Genomic DNA, 16,221 nt, shown 5'->3' with positions numbered 1-16,221 from the left:
TCCAAATCCAGATGCAGATATGGATATCTGAGGCGTTAAACAGGTAGGGATAGAGGTAGTGGCATTGTGTTACACATTTAGAATACAAATTTGTATTATTTCGGTTCATCCAAGAGTTTATTGACCATTTTATGATCCAGGTGATTATAAGCCATTCAAACACAGGCAGGCAGTGTTCGAAGAACCTACACAACTAGAAACTATACTGTGCACACTAAACACAGGAAGACCAGGTAACTATAAATCCATGAATCATGAATCATCTAACAACTCATGAGCTATCATTAGTGTGATACTGTGATTTTAGGACTTGGTTCTTGTGTTTCTAACGTCTGATTCCTTGTTTTATTGTCTTCTATGTTCATGGTGCTGTTCGTAACTCTGTTGTTTCAATGCACATCAGATGAATAAAGATGTCAGCCTAACGGGAAACACATTTCACATTCACGTTTCACATTTTTACAATTGATTTTCCTTAATCCAGTCCACTTTGTTTTTTTTTTTTGTTTTTTTTTTTTTTATCTGATGCATATTTAGACATGCGAATGCTAAATGAAGAGCAAGTTGTTTGGCAGCCGAATGAAAAAAATTGGCAACGTGGGAACATGCTTGTGGATGCACAGCAGCAAAGCTGATCAGCATAATACATACAATACAATACAACAGAACTCATGTGTATCTTTTAATTAATCTTGCAATTAATAGCTTTTATTGCCAGAACCTCTGGGTGAGCAAACATCATGCGGGAAGTTCAAAGCAAGTTTTAATCATTTGAATGATGTGTTAAATGTATAAATTACTTGGGGGGTGTGTGTGTGTGTGTGTGTGTGTGTGTGTGTGTGTGTGTGTGTGTGTGTGTGTGTGTGTGTGTGTGTGTGAGAAATGAAGATTTGCTTAATATTTAGGCACAGTGGCTTAGGTCTTAGCATGTATGCCTCACACCTCCAGTGTTGGGGTTTAATTCCTGCCTCTGCACTGTGTGTGTGGAGTTTGCATGTTCTCCCCGTGCTTCGGGGGCTTCCTTCCGAGGTACTCCGGTTTCCTCCCTCAGTCCAAAGACATGCGTTGTCGGCTGATTGGCATCACTAAACTGTCCATACTGAGTGAAAGGGTGTGCCATTGTGCTCTGCAATGGGTTGGCATCCCATCTAGGGTGTCCCCTGCCTTGTGCCTAGACTTCCCTGGGATAGACTCCAGGCTCCCCTGTGACCCTGTGTAGGATATGCGTTAGGGAAAATGGATGGATTTAGAGACTGGTCCATTCACATCCACATGTTCATGTTTAAATATAAGACTCTCTACTCTTAAATGAATGGAACAAGCAGTGCCTCCTGATGGATAGAAGGAGAGAGTATATGACCCTATTATTGGACATCATGCTGTGTGAACGTTGGGCCCCTTGCTGTTTCCCAATTGATTTGAGACTACACATAAACATTACTGTTCGCATTATTTAAAACAGCAAATTAGCCACCAGTGAAGCATGTAATTAACCTTACAAACAGACCCTGATATTGTTTGTTTCATGACCAGTGAAGTGCAAGATGAAACAGTTATGGACCACCTTCCAAACTAGTTACTGTAGTGGTGCTCTCTGTTCTCCTATTAGGGACAGAGATCACTCAAGTACATGAAGTTAGAAAGCAAATGATTATTCCCTTTGCACTGGAGACTGAATTTGGGCAGGGTCCTGATGGGTGAGATATGGCTTGAAGGTGCATGCACCAAGTATAAGCGCATTACAAATCAATGTGTCACAGATTGGTAGACAATATTCCCCCTTAAAGCATGTACCAGCTTTCTTCTTTTGCGAGAGACAGTGTGCATGGTGGGGAGAATACAGTGTTCAACCAGACAGTGGCTCCATCTATGGAAAAAAAAAGTCTTTTTAATGACTATGGGCGATGAAGGGTTTAGGGACAAGACCAATTAGCTGGGTGATCAGAAGGTCAGGATTTCAAGCCCTAGCACTGCCAAGCTGCTACTGTTAGACCCTTGAGACTGGCCCTTAACCCTATCTGTTCCTGGGCTGCAGTATCATGGCCTGACCCTGCACTCTGACCCCAGCTTCCTAACAAGCTGAGATATGAAAAATAAACAATTCCAATATGCTGTAATGTATATGTGACAAATAAAGTCTTCTTTTTCTTTGTTACTGGACGAGAATGTGGAGTATCGGTACCTGTCAATTTTGGAGTCTACCACCCTCGAAGGCCTGAGTAGATTAGTGTGGTCTTTCCCTCAAGCTCAAGTGTGCTGTTCATATGCCCAGATCTTGATAATAGCTGCCGTGAGTTCTGATCTGCTTTAGGAAACGAGTAGCTAATGATATTTGGCAAATGTTCCATAGGAACATGAAGGTTCATGTCTTTGGTAATAGTCCTACCCATCTACGGAATCAGACAAGCTGCCAAAGCATGTAAAAGTGATATGCTCATATATGCACCAATTCATTGAGAGATATTTCTATGCTGATGATGGGCTGATGTCCATGACAACTGACAAGATTTAGTCCTCACTGCAGATGTTGCACCTAAACACCTTGGGGCTATAATGGGAAACAGCATCAGATACGTTTAACTTCCACATGTCTGTCAGCAACTGCTGGTATGGTGTTTTATTCAAACTAAACATCCTCTTGATACCTTCAGGTTTGTTGCTCCAGTGATAGGTCTAAGCAGGGCTCTGTTGCATTAGCTGTCCCATTACCAGAGGAGATGCCTAGGGAATGGGAAGCTTGTCAGGGAGTTCGGGCAGCTACACATGTACGTATATTACCACGCCTCTCTCATGTAATCCATTTTATGTCGGATTACATGTTAGTAATTCACTATCATTTACATTTCTCACTCTTAATTCACATAGTGAGGGCAGATGAACCTGTAGCTAGGAGCAACATCCTGACTCTGAGCCTTTGTGAGCAGTGTTTGTCTGCGGTTTAGTCTCGGTGGACAAGAAAAGTACAGGTTGTGATTATTGCCATTCATTTGGTAAATCATTTTATTTTTACTGAACCGGTAAGTTGAATTTGAAGTAAATTACTCCTCACTCATTGCAAACATTAGTCTTTGCTTCTAAGAATAACAGAAGCATGTACCACCATTCAGACAGAAATGAAACATACTTACCAGTCGTCATCCTGCTGGTCTCTGCAGAAGCTTTGAAGACATAGGATATAGGATGAACAGTACAAAGCTTTGACAGATCCTTGATGCCTTATATGTGCCTTCTATAGTGTCCCCTGTGCAAGGAAAATCATCCAAAAGAGTTCAGAATTTCTTTTGGTAAATATTGCAGTATTCCCCTTCCATTTGACTCAGAGTTCACTGTGAAGTTTAGTAAGAAAATAAGATAAACAGATATGTGTACTGGGATTCAGACAGAAACGAGACATGCTCGCTCTAGTCAACCTGTCTAAGCTTTGAAGATACCAAAGGGTCTCCAGACTTAGCCTCTGTACTGGTTCACTCATGATCATGTTCAGGAGCAGACGGAAGACTGGATGGAGAGATAGGATTGATCTTAGCATGATGGGAACCTTCTCTCCAATGTAAGGAGTGTGTTTGTTCACATGGAGGAAATTGGTGATTACGCTCCAGCAAAAACACAAACCACCAAGCCACAATGGCACACCAACACCCTTGAATACAGGTAAGTTAGGCACACTAGCATTGCAAACCATGAAGTATTTATGCATTCATTAACAAGTGAATGAATAAGAAACAGGTGTCGATACTCAGGGGAGCAGAGTGTTGGGAATACGCTGTAAAGCATGCAGCTGTCACTGGTGAGATGTTTGAATATTTATAATCCTGCATTTATTCATATGCTCCTTTAACTGTAAAAATCCGGTTTCACTGCTAACATAGATGGCCCCAGGCACTCACAAAAGGTGCCAACATTTAAGGCTGGGCTGTACCATGTGCGTTTTTTAACCCGAAAACGACGTTTTCTGCTTTCTCGGCTAAACCAGCGGTCAGATTAAAAGGTGATCAAATTTGCCCGATGATAAAGCTGATTCTCTGAAGGGGAAAGTATGCAGATATTTGGTGCAGATAGAGGCTACTTTTGCTTTGTGCCTCGGTCTTGGGAGCCAAAAGAAAACAAGAGGGCAGGGTTGTGGTCTCTGGTTGGTAAAAGCGCAAGGTTGAATGTGCTGCTTATCATTTATGCTGAAACCATCTCCATCGACATATACGTTAGGGTATTTTTTCTCTCTCTTTGCCTGCTAGGAGTTTTCTTATTAGCCATGTTGGCAGCTCTGCACTCGTTTCTCTAAATTGGCCTGCACCAGTAAGTTACTCCAATAATAAGTCTCTCAGATGCTGACAAAGCTTTAAACTGTACTAAACTAAATATATTTAGCAGTTCCCACTTAGGATCGTGAGCACCCCATAATCACTTACCAAGGCACAAGTATAGGCATTACAACAAGACAAAAAAAAAAAAAAAAAAACAATTCCAGCAATGTGATTATATTAGATTTTACATATGAAAACAAATGATGTTCATTTCGTGGATTTTACACTTTAGACCCAACAGTGAAATTCGACAAGCAGACAGCATGTTAGAAAATATTGATTTTTATTAGAAACGTTGCAGAAAAAAATTATATAGGTGTCCAGCCAGAAATATCATCTATCACTTAAGGCAAAAACCGCAAACAATATAAGACAAACTATTATGTAGAATCCTACACTGCACCCTTGAATTATTGACAGTTGAAGGGCCTATGATGAATATCTTAAGATTCAATATACAAAGGTAACTTTATAAATTTCAATTTGCTTTTTTTTTTTTTTTACATTTTATTAGATTTTTTTTTTTTAATCTTTTCTTGCGCTTCCAAGCTCTCTTATAGGATGCAGAACTAAAATATTAGGGTTAATGATTTTTTTATTTTTTTTAAATATCATTTATAGTTTATTTTTTTATTTACATTCATTCACTTGCGTTGTAACCCAAAAATATCACAAGCCTGGCACAATACATATTGCTAGCATATGACAAGTAGAAATATCTAACATATACGTCTTTACAAACATATCCAACTAATATAGTAAAATCCACTGCCTGGGCTATTTCTTTTGACCGTTTTTTTAAATTCTTGACAGTACATTGCAGGGCCACATCTTCAATTCAGGCAGTGATGCATGTAACAAAAACGTTATGGAAATAAAAATACAGAATGAAGCAGATGGTGTGAATGACCTACAGCTGTTGGGGACACACGATGTTGTTTTCAGCTGTTTTGCAATGGCACCTGGAATCAAAGCACTATTTCTCTTAGTTAGAGCTATATGGAACCTAACTGGACGTGAGAAACTTATCGTCAGATCATACTTGAGCAGCAGCGCCAATATTTTCAATGTCCGCCCATTATGTCATTCATTAAAATAAATCCAATCCCATTGGCCAGTGCTGTGATTCCAGGTGACTCATCGTCCCTACCATGTGAAAGACAAACTCCAAAATCTTAACTTGCCATTAATATCCAATTTGCATCAACACCATTGTAGAGTGTTTTCCTCCATGTTTAAGGTCAATGCATGAAGCTGGTTTTGAACAAACTACGTTTGCTGGACAGAAAGCTGAAGGACCACTAAAGCAAACTTATGGTTATGTGTGTGGAAATAAGTATTACTGTTTTTATTAGTTTTTTACTATTGCATCTGGAATGTGAACCCAAACCTTTTTTTCGAAAAGTAAAACAATGATTATGATTATGATCGGTATATATACAGTCACTTCAACAAAAAGCACAAGCTTGTTAATAGTTATATTTTGAAACCAAAAACAACAATAAAAGCATTTGTAATTTTCTTTAGTATTGGCTTTTGTAACGCACAGCTATTTACATAATTCTCATCTTTACAAATTTGTCATAAATACATTTCAGGCTGGGGGATTTTAGAATTCTGTCCCTTTGTCCATCATGTGTCGGAAAAGTAGATTTGTTCAAAATACAGTGTTCTTGCACTGTTCGATATAGGATAAACAGTACCAAGTGTTAACACATCCTTGATGCCTTCTATCATTAGCTTCTAAGTGTCCCCTGTGCAAGAAAACTAGTCCACAAGAGTCCAGAATTACTTTTGGTAAAATATTCCCACTCCACTTGGCTCTGAGTACAGTGTGAAGTTTAGTAACATTCGCTATATTCCCCCACAAACAGATCATATCGGACTCGTATATTCTTTAAGAAGGTGTAGCAAAATAATCTTATCCACTGAGAATCAATCTCCAGGTGGAGCAACTTTTTCATCCATGACTTCAGTCTTAAGCTCAATGCCAGGAGTAAACCAACCCTGACTTCCTAAGAATAGTACAGAGAGGAGGTGGTAGTCTGAAGGTATTCCAAAAGCGTGCAGCTATACCCTGGTGGTGGAGTGAGCGTGGGGGAGGTTGGTGCTGTTCTGAGTCCCAACAAAGGCGTTGAAATTGTGCAAGGGCTGCATGGCACCGAGCGAGCTGGGAATCATGGTGATGGTGCTGGGTGTCATGAGCGGAACATCGTCAGGAGATCGGCGGAGCGTAAGTGCGTAATCAGGTGGGCATGCAAGCCTCAGTGCCTCACATTCATGCCGGTGCTCATTTTCAAGCTGTTGCTCCAGTTGTTGTTGCTGCTGCTTCATCTGCAATGACGCGAGTTCGTCACTCTGCATCCGTGAGACATCGTTAGCGTTGGAGTTGGCATTGCGTTGCGGGCTGGTACCACGACGACCAGACTCGTGACGTCGCTTGTCTTTCTTGTAGTAGAGTGCGGCGAAGGCCAGGATGTTCAGGAAGAGCAGTGACGCGCCCACTGCAATGGTCACACTTAGTTCTGTCGAGTAGTCACGCTTGGTCTCGATCATCACAGCAGAGTCCTCAACAAGATCATTGCCTTTGCGCTGGTCTGTGGTTTGCTTGGTATTTGAAGGAGGTATTCCAGGATGGCGTGTTGTGGACGGCCAGGTTTTACCTAGTCGTTTGGTATAAGGGAAGGGTGTCGTGTCCTGCGGCGGGATCTTAGTGGTGGTCGAGACATACTGAAACAGTTCGTTGATGTTGTGAAGGTGAGGCACAAGTTCAAGCCAGAAGGCCACCTTGGTGGCACGGTAGTGGTCTCGAACTCTTGGCTTCAGGCCGATGTGAAGGTACAGCTGATCTTTGGGGTTGTACTTGGACCAGGCCACTTCTTCAAAACGATTGGGTTTTGTGTGTATGAACTTGGTGTCCTGTGGAACTGGCTGATTTGGATCTCTATTCAAAAGAAAAAGTAAAAAGCACATAAGTCTTGAGAAGTAACTTCAGGAGATTAGTAATACTGTTTGTATATCATTCATTGTTAGTGTGAACTGATTGTTCAAATTCAATGTTAATAGAACAAGAGCAATTTACATGCCATTGAACTTGCATGTACTTCAACCTTTCTTGATTTCATAATTATTTCCAGAGGAAATTTTGTAACTACCCTCAAGGATTTCGCAACCACTATGGCACACCTTTCACAGCCCTAGTTAAAAGGGCATCGGGTTTGGGGCGGGTGGTGGTGATGGTCGGGGGATTTATTTTTTGAGACAACCACTTTAGCAATTGTACATTTTATTCAGAGGCCAGGCAAATAAGCCAGAGAGGTGTAAAAGGTTTCTAAATAAAGATATACTGTCCTAAACCACTTTCACTTTTCTCTCAGTGCATTAGCATTATAAAGGGTTTTTTTTTTTTTTTTTTTTTTACATAATGGCTTCACTCCTACATAGATTATGCACTCAGGAGTTTTATTTGACCATTAAGGCAGGCACGTCAGTCAATAAAACTTTTTACACAGTCATTACAGTTTCCTACGTAATCCTACCAAAATATTCAAATAAGTCTAAAAATGCCTAATGAACCAAGAAGGGAAAAAAAACCCCAACAACTTCAACCTCCACTCCTCTGCCCTACCTCAAAACATTACTATACATCAAGTTTTGAAATATTTGAAACTTTTAAGTTGTGCTCAGCTATATAAAGCAATATATAGAAAAACAAAAAATATAATTGAAATAAAATAAATTAAAAAAAACAACAACAGGTAATTTATGTTGTTGTTCTGTAAAAAAAAAAAAAGTGCTTTAGAACAATTAACACAATTAAAAACATATTCGAATACAAAGAGCAAATAGAGTGAGATGAAAAACCAAAACCGGATAAACAAAGCTTTCAAATATCTTCTTAATATTTCTTTTTATTACTTCTTCATATTACAATGCCAAATACAAGTTCGTGTGCCAGAGAATTTTTAATTTTTAGAGATTTTTAATCACAGTGGGAAATTAATACTGGATTCGGTTGCCACATTAATGAAGGTTTTTTTTTTTTTTCCCCCGGTCTCATAGTGGTTAACATAATATCCGCACGCAACTTTCTATTTCCAGTACAAAAAGAGAAACACACTTAGACGGAAACACAATCAAGTTAGAGAAAAAAAAAATATCTAAAGATCAATTTCTTTGACTAAATTTTCTACCTTAGAGAATACAATTCTATGATTAACCTCAACAATGAGAGCATCACATCACCTTCAGGGTACAGGTGCGATTTAAAAATATATAAATAAATTAAATGAAATCTTGGGAGATTTGCAGACTTGTTCTCCTGCTTTTTTTTTTTTTTTGCTTAGTGAACAATTTTGTGCTCCACTTTTAGTTTTGTATGGCTGCCAAGGCATTTTGTAAATGAGCAGAATTGATTTCTTTCGGAACTGTTAAAGGGATATTCAGTGATTTTGGCACAAGTTGGCTGAAGCTAGAGGGTTTAAAAATGGAAAGAAAAAAAAAAAAAACATTAAAAAAACCCCCGAATAACGCGCCTCCCGTAAAACACATCCTCATTCTTCGATTTCTTTTCTTTTTTTTTTCGCTCTCAAAAAAAGATTTTTTTTTTGTTTTTTTTTTTCAGGGAACCAGAATACGGCCAAAAAACAACAACAACAACAACAAAAAAAAAAACACCGACAAATATTTTGTTTCTTTCTTTTCTTTCTTTTTTGAGTAGAGAGATATTGGTGGACGGGGTAGTCTGAAGCGACGCCACAAAATATGGTAGACGACCTGTTTCTTTTTCTTTTTTTTTTTCTTTTTTTAAGTCTGCTGATTTATACTGCATATTCATTAGCAGTATAGAGGTATCGCTCATGACTTACCAGCTGTTTTGCATTCCCAAAAATATATTGGGAGTATCTCACTGGGACATGACGGGAATTTTATCTGTGCACAAAAGCAGTAAATCTCTGCTAGAATGCAGACTATCCATGTACCACTGCCCTACTACACAAGTAAGTGATTCACCTGACAAACTCATTTGCAATAGAACGTCATTAGCAGCATGATGAACTAGCTTTGCAATAGTAATTTACCTCAATGTTCTTAGGTGTGTGTGTGTGTGTGTGTGTGTGTGTGTGTGTGTGTGTGTGTGTAGTCTATGAAATTGCTAGTGGCTCTGCAGTGATACTGTAGGTTGTGATTTCATTATATTGGAGGAGAGAGAAGAAATGGAGAAGAGACAAAGAAAGAGAGAACTAGACCTTTAAATAGACACCGAAGATGGAGAGGAAATATATGGAGCTGCATTCAGAATAGGTGCATGAACACACACACACACACACACACACACACACACACACACACACGAAAAAGATGGCAGAAGTAATAATAAACTGGCTGATGAAAAATGATGCAAATGTGGCAAAAAAGGAAACAGATGAATTAATGTATAATTAACCACAAGAAAGAAATTAAATTAATGGACGTATAAAATGAATACTAGTATGAAGTGCGCAGTAAATAAATGCCTAAACATGTCTTTTAATTACTAAAGCCTTTTAAAGAACACATTGTCATAGAGGGGGAAAAAATGATTGTTAGACCTTAGATAATCTTAGGTTCTTAAAACATTTGAAAGATTCTGAATTGATGCACAGAACTTTGATATTAGATTTTTTTTTTTTTTAAAAACGGAAACTTAACGTACAAAACATTTCCGATGAAAAATCGTCATTTTAGGTTTGGGCTATCAAATTCCATTAATAGTTATATTCGAGTTGCAATTTAGCACATTTACTATTCAACGCAGTTTTCTATTTACTATTTTAGCAGTTCTCGTTCCAGCATCCTGAAGTCAATGGGTTTTTGGTTAAATGTGGTTAACACAAGCTCAAGATATTTTCACATTTTATTCTACGACATAAAATATATCAGTAATACCATCCATCCATCCATCTTCTATACTGCTTATCCTTTTCAGGGTCACGGGGAACCTGGAGCCGATCCCAGGGAGCATCAGGCACAAGGCGGGGTACACCCTGGACAGGGTGCCAACCCATCACAGGGTACAATCACATACACACTCACACACACATTCATACACTACGGACACTTTAGACACGCCAATCAGCCTACCATGCATGTCTAGGCTACCCTAACTACCTAACCCTAACCCTAACCCCCGCAGCACGGGGAGAACATGCAAACTCCGCACACACAGGGCCACGGTGGGAATCAAACCCCCGACCCTGGAGGTGTGATGTGAACGTGATAACCACTAAGCCACTGTGTGCCCTGTCAGTAATACACCACTCATTTTTAATTTTTTTTAAAGATTTTACGTGTCTTGAAAAAGGTGGTTGCTAACAAATGCGACCACAAAGGGTGTCGGGAACATTAAACGTCATCACGCCGAACAGGAAAACTCATCCTGTGGCCTTATTGAGTTTATACTCATACTCTTGCAAACAATTCCAACTCAAACTTTCCAACTTGTAGTAGATTTATAGTATTTTCCAATTGTAGTGTTTTTTTTTTTTGTTTTGTTTTTTTCAAATTGTAGTGCTGTAAAATCTATTGTTAGCGTAGTGGTGGTGCCGAAGTCGGCAAACTATCTTGTAAACTGGTGCTTGTATTCAATATTCTGGTGCAAAATTAATAAAAGTTGTGATCATTTGTCAAGATTTTCTTGATGTACGAAACTTGTAAGAATCGAGTAAGAATTGCTGGTCCCAGAGCTTATTTTCTGCACTAATCTAAAAGCTAATCTAAAAATCCGACTGGCTTTTTGTCGAAGGAACCAGGGTGATGCTAACTTCCGGGTAGGTCTACAAAAATACTTCATCCCTGCAGCATTCTATACATTTTTTTTTTTAAATAAAAAAAAGGTGTATAATATTTTTATAAACATAAAAATCTCAAATTTAAATGTGCATTAGGTATGATTAGTCTTTCATTTCAGGATCAACATTTAAATGATTCTTGCACATGTTCACGAAGCTCCACTCTGAGGATGTATGGTGGCCCATTCTAGACCAGAAGTCTGTTTTTGAAACTGTTTTCCCTGTGGGTTTTACCTCTGTTACAAACAACTGACACTGGAGACTCCTTCCAAACAATGTTAAATAAACATTTCCTCATAGAAAAAATTCACGATTCACTACACACATTTTTTTAAAAAAAATGTGCAGCATTCACCCTGTAATTAGAATTAGAAATTAGAATGAGCATATTAATACAAACTTGTGTTTTGACTACTGTCAGAACTGCTATGTCAAAAAAAAAAGAAAGAAATGAGAATGAACAGCTTCTGACCAATCAGAATCGAGGATTGAGCTGTACTGTGATGTAATATGAATTCAAGGCAGGAAGGAAAAAAAATAACGCAGGCTGTCATGACCTTGAATCAGAATAAAAATTGAATCGTGAGGTCTGTAGATATTCTGGCTTTGTTTTACCTAGACCTTCTTCATGCTAACTATCAAAGTAATGGTCTGTCATGCTCAGACTCAGAGCCCTAATCTCAACCATCGGGGATTCAATAGCTGTGTGTTTGTGACTGTTATCCAAACAGAAAGATAAAAACACTGAATCGGTTTTTATCTCTTGTTTGACTGTGGGATTTATGTTTTACTGAAATGGGCTGAGAGCTGAACTGCAGCTGAAATTTATTCTGCATTATTAAGTAATACATCATATAATACAATACAATATGGCCAACACTACATAGACAACACTGTATGGCCATAAGTTTGTGGACACCTGTGGACACACAGTCAGGTGATGGTCAGGTAGGGATCCATAAACTTTTATCCATATTGTGTACCAAATGGAATGCTATTCCATTCACCTGCATCTTTTTGTAGTGTAAGATATTTAATAAGCAAGCACTCAATCATGTCATAATCTCCACGCATTATGAAAGGTTCGCACCCTATAAGACTTGTAGAATTCCAAAATGGCCATATCACTTTGCGCAGACACACCGAGAGGCCGGGTTATTTAAAGGGAATCGCAAACAGGTGAGTGTCATTAGAAATCATGTGACCGTGAATGGCGCTAAGGGCATGACTGGAGGTCATGTGATGAGGTTTCAGGCTGAGGATCATGGGATTATAGACTGCAAGACGTATGTGACAACATGGCATTCTGTGGGTGTTTCCCAAAATTTTAACTGATTTCGTGATAAAATTAAATTAAGTAAGTAATGGGCACTATTTTGAAAGGAGAGGTCAGCTGAATTTTGCTAGTCTAAAAGCATGTAATGTACATATTTTGTTTAAGGATAATTGGGGGGGGAGTTGGGCCTTAGTGGTCAGCACGTTTGAGGTTCGAATCTCGCCTCTGCCCTTTGTGTACGAAGTCTGCATGTTCTCCTCGTGCTTTGGGGTTTCCTCCCCCAGTACTAAGACACGGGTTGTAGGCTGATTGTCATTTCCAAATTGTCCATAATGTGTGAACGGGTGTGTGATTGTGCCCTGAGATTGGTTGGCACCGTGTCCCGAGCGTCCCCCGCCTTGTGCCCCGAGTTCCCTGGGATAGGCTCCAGGCTCCCTGCAACCCTGTGTAGGATAAGCGGTACAGAAAACTGATGGATGGAACTCACTGTGTAATTACTGTTAACTGATCTGGTCTACAGTTAATACATCTGGGAAACATAAAGTGAGCAACAACATCTCATTTGCTAAATACATTTGATCTTGCTCCTATCCTCATTTCCTTTTCTTGCTTCCTTTCCACACTATCTTAGAGGGATGAGCTATGAAACAGGGAAAGGGAACGAGAAGAATGACAATGTCTTGTTAATCCATATGTACACACATTACAAAATGAAGTATAAATGAGCTTCACAGACAAAGAAGTGACAAAGAAAAAGAGGTGTCTAATCCCCAAACCCAGGTGTCTGCTGGGTTCAGGCAAAGTTCAGGAAGCTGTGCGAGTGTTTGTGTTCTTTATTGTACACTATTAGTTAAGGAACATGGTTTAAATCATTGTTCAGAACACTTCTGGACTGGAACTTTCGCTCACCTGGAACGTTAAGGGCTTCTTTGGTGTACTATTAATGTTACTTATGACCAGCGACCTGTTACAAATAATTCCTTGTTGACATATTGTGGTTCCTCTATGGATATTATACTACTGGCATCGCTGATGTATCATTCTTTATAGATAAGATTAGAAGCAGCACACCTATTGTATAAAAAAAGAAATCTTTGCATTGCTCTTATTAAGGTTTGGTATATTTTTTATATATTGTTTTTCTAGCTGTAGCAGGTTAACTCTTTGGGTGAGGGACCAAGGCATAGACGAAAAGACATAAAACGCAAAACCTCCAGCATGTTTTTCTCCTTATAATATTATAGGCTTGTCTAAATAAAGGGATTTCATACCCAGCCGGAGGATTTCTTTTGATTTGTTAAGAAATCAAAAGAAAGAAACCGCTTACAGTATGTAGTAATGTACATACCGATTGAAACACTACACGTAATAAGATCATAGTGAAACGTTCAAATATATACAGTATATATGGAGTATGGCGTCGTAGTAGTTTTTCTGCTTCATTCATTGGCTGTTGCTCATCACTGACCTCCGTACCCGGGCTTGTACATCGCACACACTACATAATTTTGTTCGGATCATTTCTAACATGCTTGATAAATGTCAGGGCGTCACGGGTCAGGGCGCTTCTACATCGCTCACACATAATGAGCAGTGAGCACTATTTCAGCTCCAATCTGGGGTTTTCATCAAAAAGGGCTGTAGCAGGGGCACCAGAGAACAGTCATGGAGTGCATTAGTGTTACAGATATATGTGGTGTATATTACAATATGAAAATGTTTTATATTTGTCCCAAATGACTCTCAAATGAAAAGCAATACTACAGTGTTAAAGTGCTTTGTATCACATGCGGCACTGTTAAATTCTTGAATCTGATTGGTCAGAAAATCTGTTTTTATAGCAGCAGCTCTGATACTAATTCCAGCTGCAAGACAAACCACAGGTTAATATAAATGTTCTTATACGTTATTGTTTCTATAGTAACATCTTACATAGGAACTTGGAGGTTGCTCCACCTAGAAAGATTATCTGTTTGTCCGTTTATTAAGTACAGAATTTGGAAGGAGTCTCCAGTGTCAGTGCTTTGTACCAGTCAGATGTAAAGCTGTAACTTTTCCAACCTAGGAAAGTCATCAAGATAACACTATATCAATAGCTACAACATTAAATGTAACTCTAAATGGATACATCATTCTTTGATAAATCATAGAGTAAATTGGAATCACTGGCAAATTTCTGTGGTATAATAAGAAAACACTTCAGGATGTTGTGTTATAGGAAAAGAATCAACTTCAGGGTAGTAACAGTAACTCTGCTTCATGCTGTGCCACTTTGCCAGTGATTATTGTTCTAACACAGCATGCGCTGTCATGTTTTATTCCTTATATAATGGAAAACTGTTTAGAAACAACAATTGGAAAATCTTTAATAGGATTGACTCATGCAATGGCTTCTGATCGTTTATATTTTACGAAATTGGGATATTTGCGCGTCTGTGTGTAAATGCCTCCAACATTTCCAACTGAGACGTTGGCTAACAGGTAGCAGATGATGTATTAGCGTAGTTGTACAAGAAATGTCTACATATTTTGTGCATTATTATAAGCCTGTTATTACTCTGTATGTCATGGGGCTTGAACAACAACAAAAAAAGTGTATGAATTATAGGCATGGGTTGTATTCTGCCTAACATTATCTGAATAATCCATCCATCCATCCATCCATTTTCTATACCGCTTATCCTATAGTGTCGTGGGGAACCTGGAGCCTATCCCAGGGAGCATCGTGCACAAGGCAGGGTACACCCTGGACGGGGTGCCAATCCATCACAGGGCACAATCACATACACTATGGACACTTTAGACATGCATGTCTTTGGACTTCCGGAGGAAACCCGACAGCACGTGGAGAACATGCAAACTCTGCACACACAGGGCCATGGTGGGAATCAAACCCCCGACCCTGGAGGTGTGAGGCGAACGTGCTAACCACTAAGCCCACATTATCTAAATAAACAAATGCAATTTTCTGTTAAAGTGACTAATATTGAAATAGTCAAATCACGTACTGTATACCATTTGAACAGGCTGTCCTCCTTCATCGAAAATATCTTCAAGTGTCTCGGTATGTACGAAACAAAAATAGAAAGTTCACGGATGGATATAAATAACCTTGCGAAAGCAACTCGGCCCTATCTTCCTCTTTCTCTTTTATTTTAGCCTGAGGCATATACCATTCAGCATTCAGTGTGATGATTCGCGTTTTCATACGAGGACAAAAAAAAAAAAAAAAAACCCAACATCTTCTGCATTTAATGTGTCTTGAGGCAACATCCAGCACCGTCACGGTTCATTCTAGCTGAAAAAGATGTATATTTCCTTAATGGCAATAATCCCGACGTTAAAATGTATCATACTTGAATTACTGTGCATTGCTTTTTTATGTAATATAGAAGACACATTATTTACAGCTTTGTGTAAATATATTTCAGGAATATAACAGACAGATTTAATTCCGCTCCAGTGAAATTTACTGTGGCTTCAGTAATATGTTTTCATACCAGCTTTATATAATGTAGGTTAATGCAGTGTAGGGTGAGTCGAGTAAATGTGAGTGTAGCACTAAACCTCTGACTAAACCTCTTGAGGGCTTTTATCTGCTTTTAATACTTCTTTTAAACTAATATCACATACAGTATATAGCTCCTGCGGGTGTGTGATTAAACCTAAAAGGTATTTCAAACAATTTCTCACAATAACAACATAAAACCATGACGATGGCAAACATATTGTACAGTACAATACTCCATGATATTTTTTATGATATGTACAGTATAGGCAGGCTTTCTCTTAACTTTATTTACATATGTGACCT

At 38.8% G+C, this 16,221-nt stretch overlaps 1 protein-coding gene across 2 annotated transcripts in view; it reads right to left on the bottom strand.

The window, feature by feature from the left end:
* Window positions 1-4,567: 4,567 nt before the first annotated feature.
* nlgn4xa (neuroligin 4 X-linked a) overlaps window positions 4,568-16,221 on the bottom strand; it is a 92,143-nt gene continuing 80,489 nt past the window's right edge. For both annotated transcript variants that reach the window (XM_047151247.2, XM_017456833.3), the window contains one exon: window positions 4,568-7,245. In XM_047151247.2, coding sequence (XP_047007203.2) covers window positions 6,372-7,245 — 874 coding nt within the window. In that variant the 3' untranslated portion in view covers window positions 4,568-6,371. The remainder of the gene's footprint in view (window positions 7,246-16,221) is intronic.

The sequence above is a fragment of the Ictalurus punctatus genome, chromosome 26 (genome assembly GCF_001660625.3).
Source record: "Ictalurus punctatus breed USDA103 chromosome 26, Coco_2.0, whole genome shotgun sequence".
Classification (NCBI taxonomy): domain Eukaryota; kingdom Metazoa; phylum Chordata; class Actinopteri; order Siluriformes; family Ictaluridae; genus Ictalurus; species Ictalurus punctatus.
The sequence above is the reverse complement of the archived record's forward strand: the minus strand, read 5'-3'. Positions and strand labels throughout refer to the sequence as shown.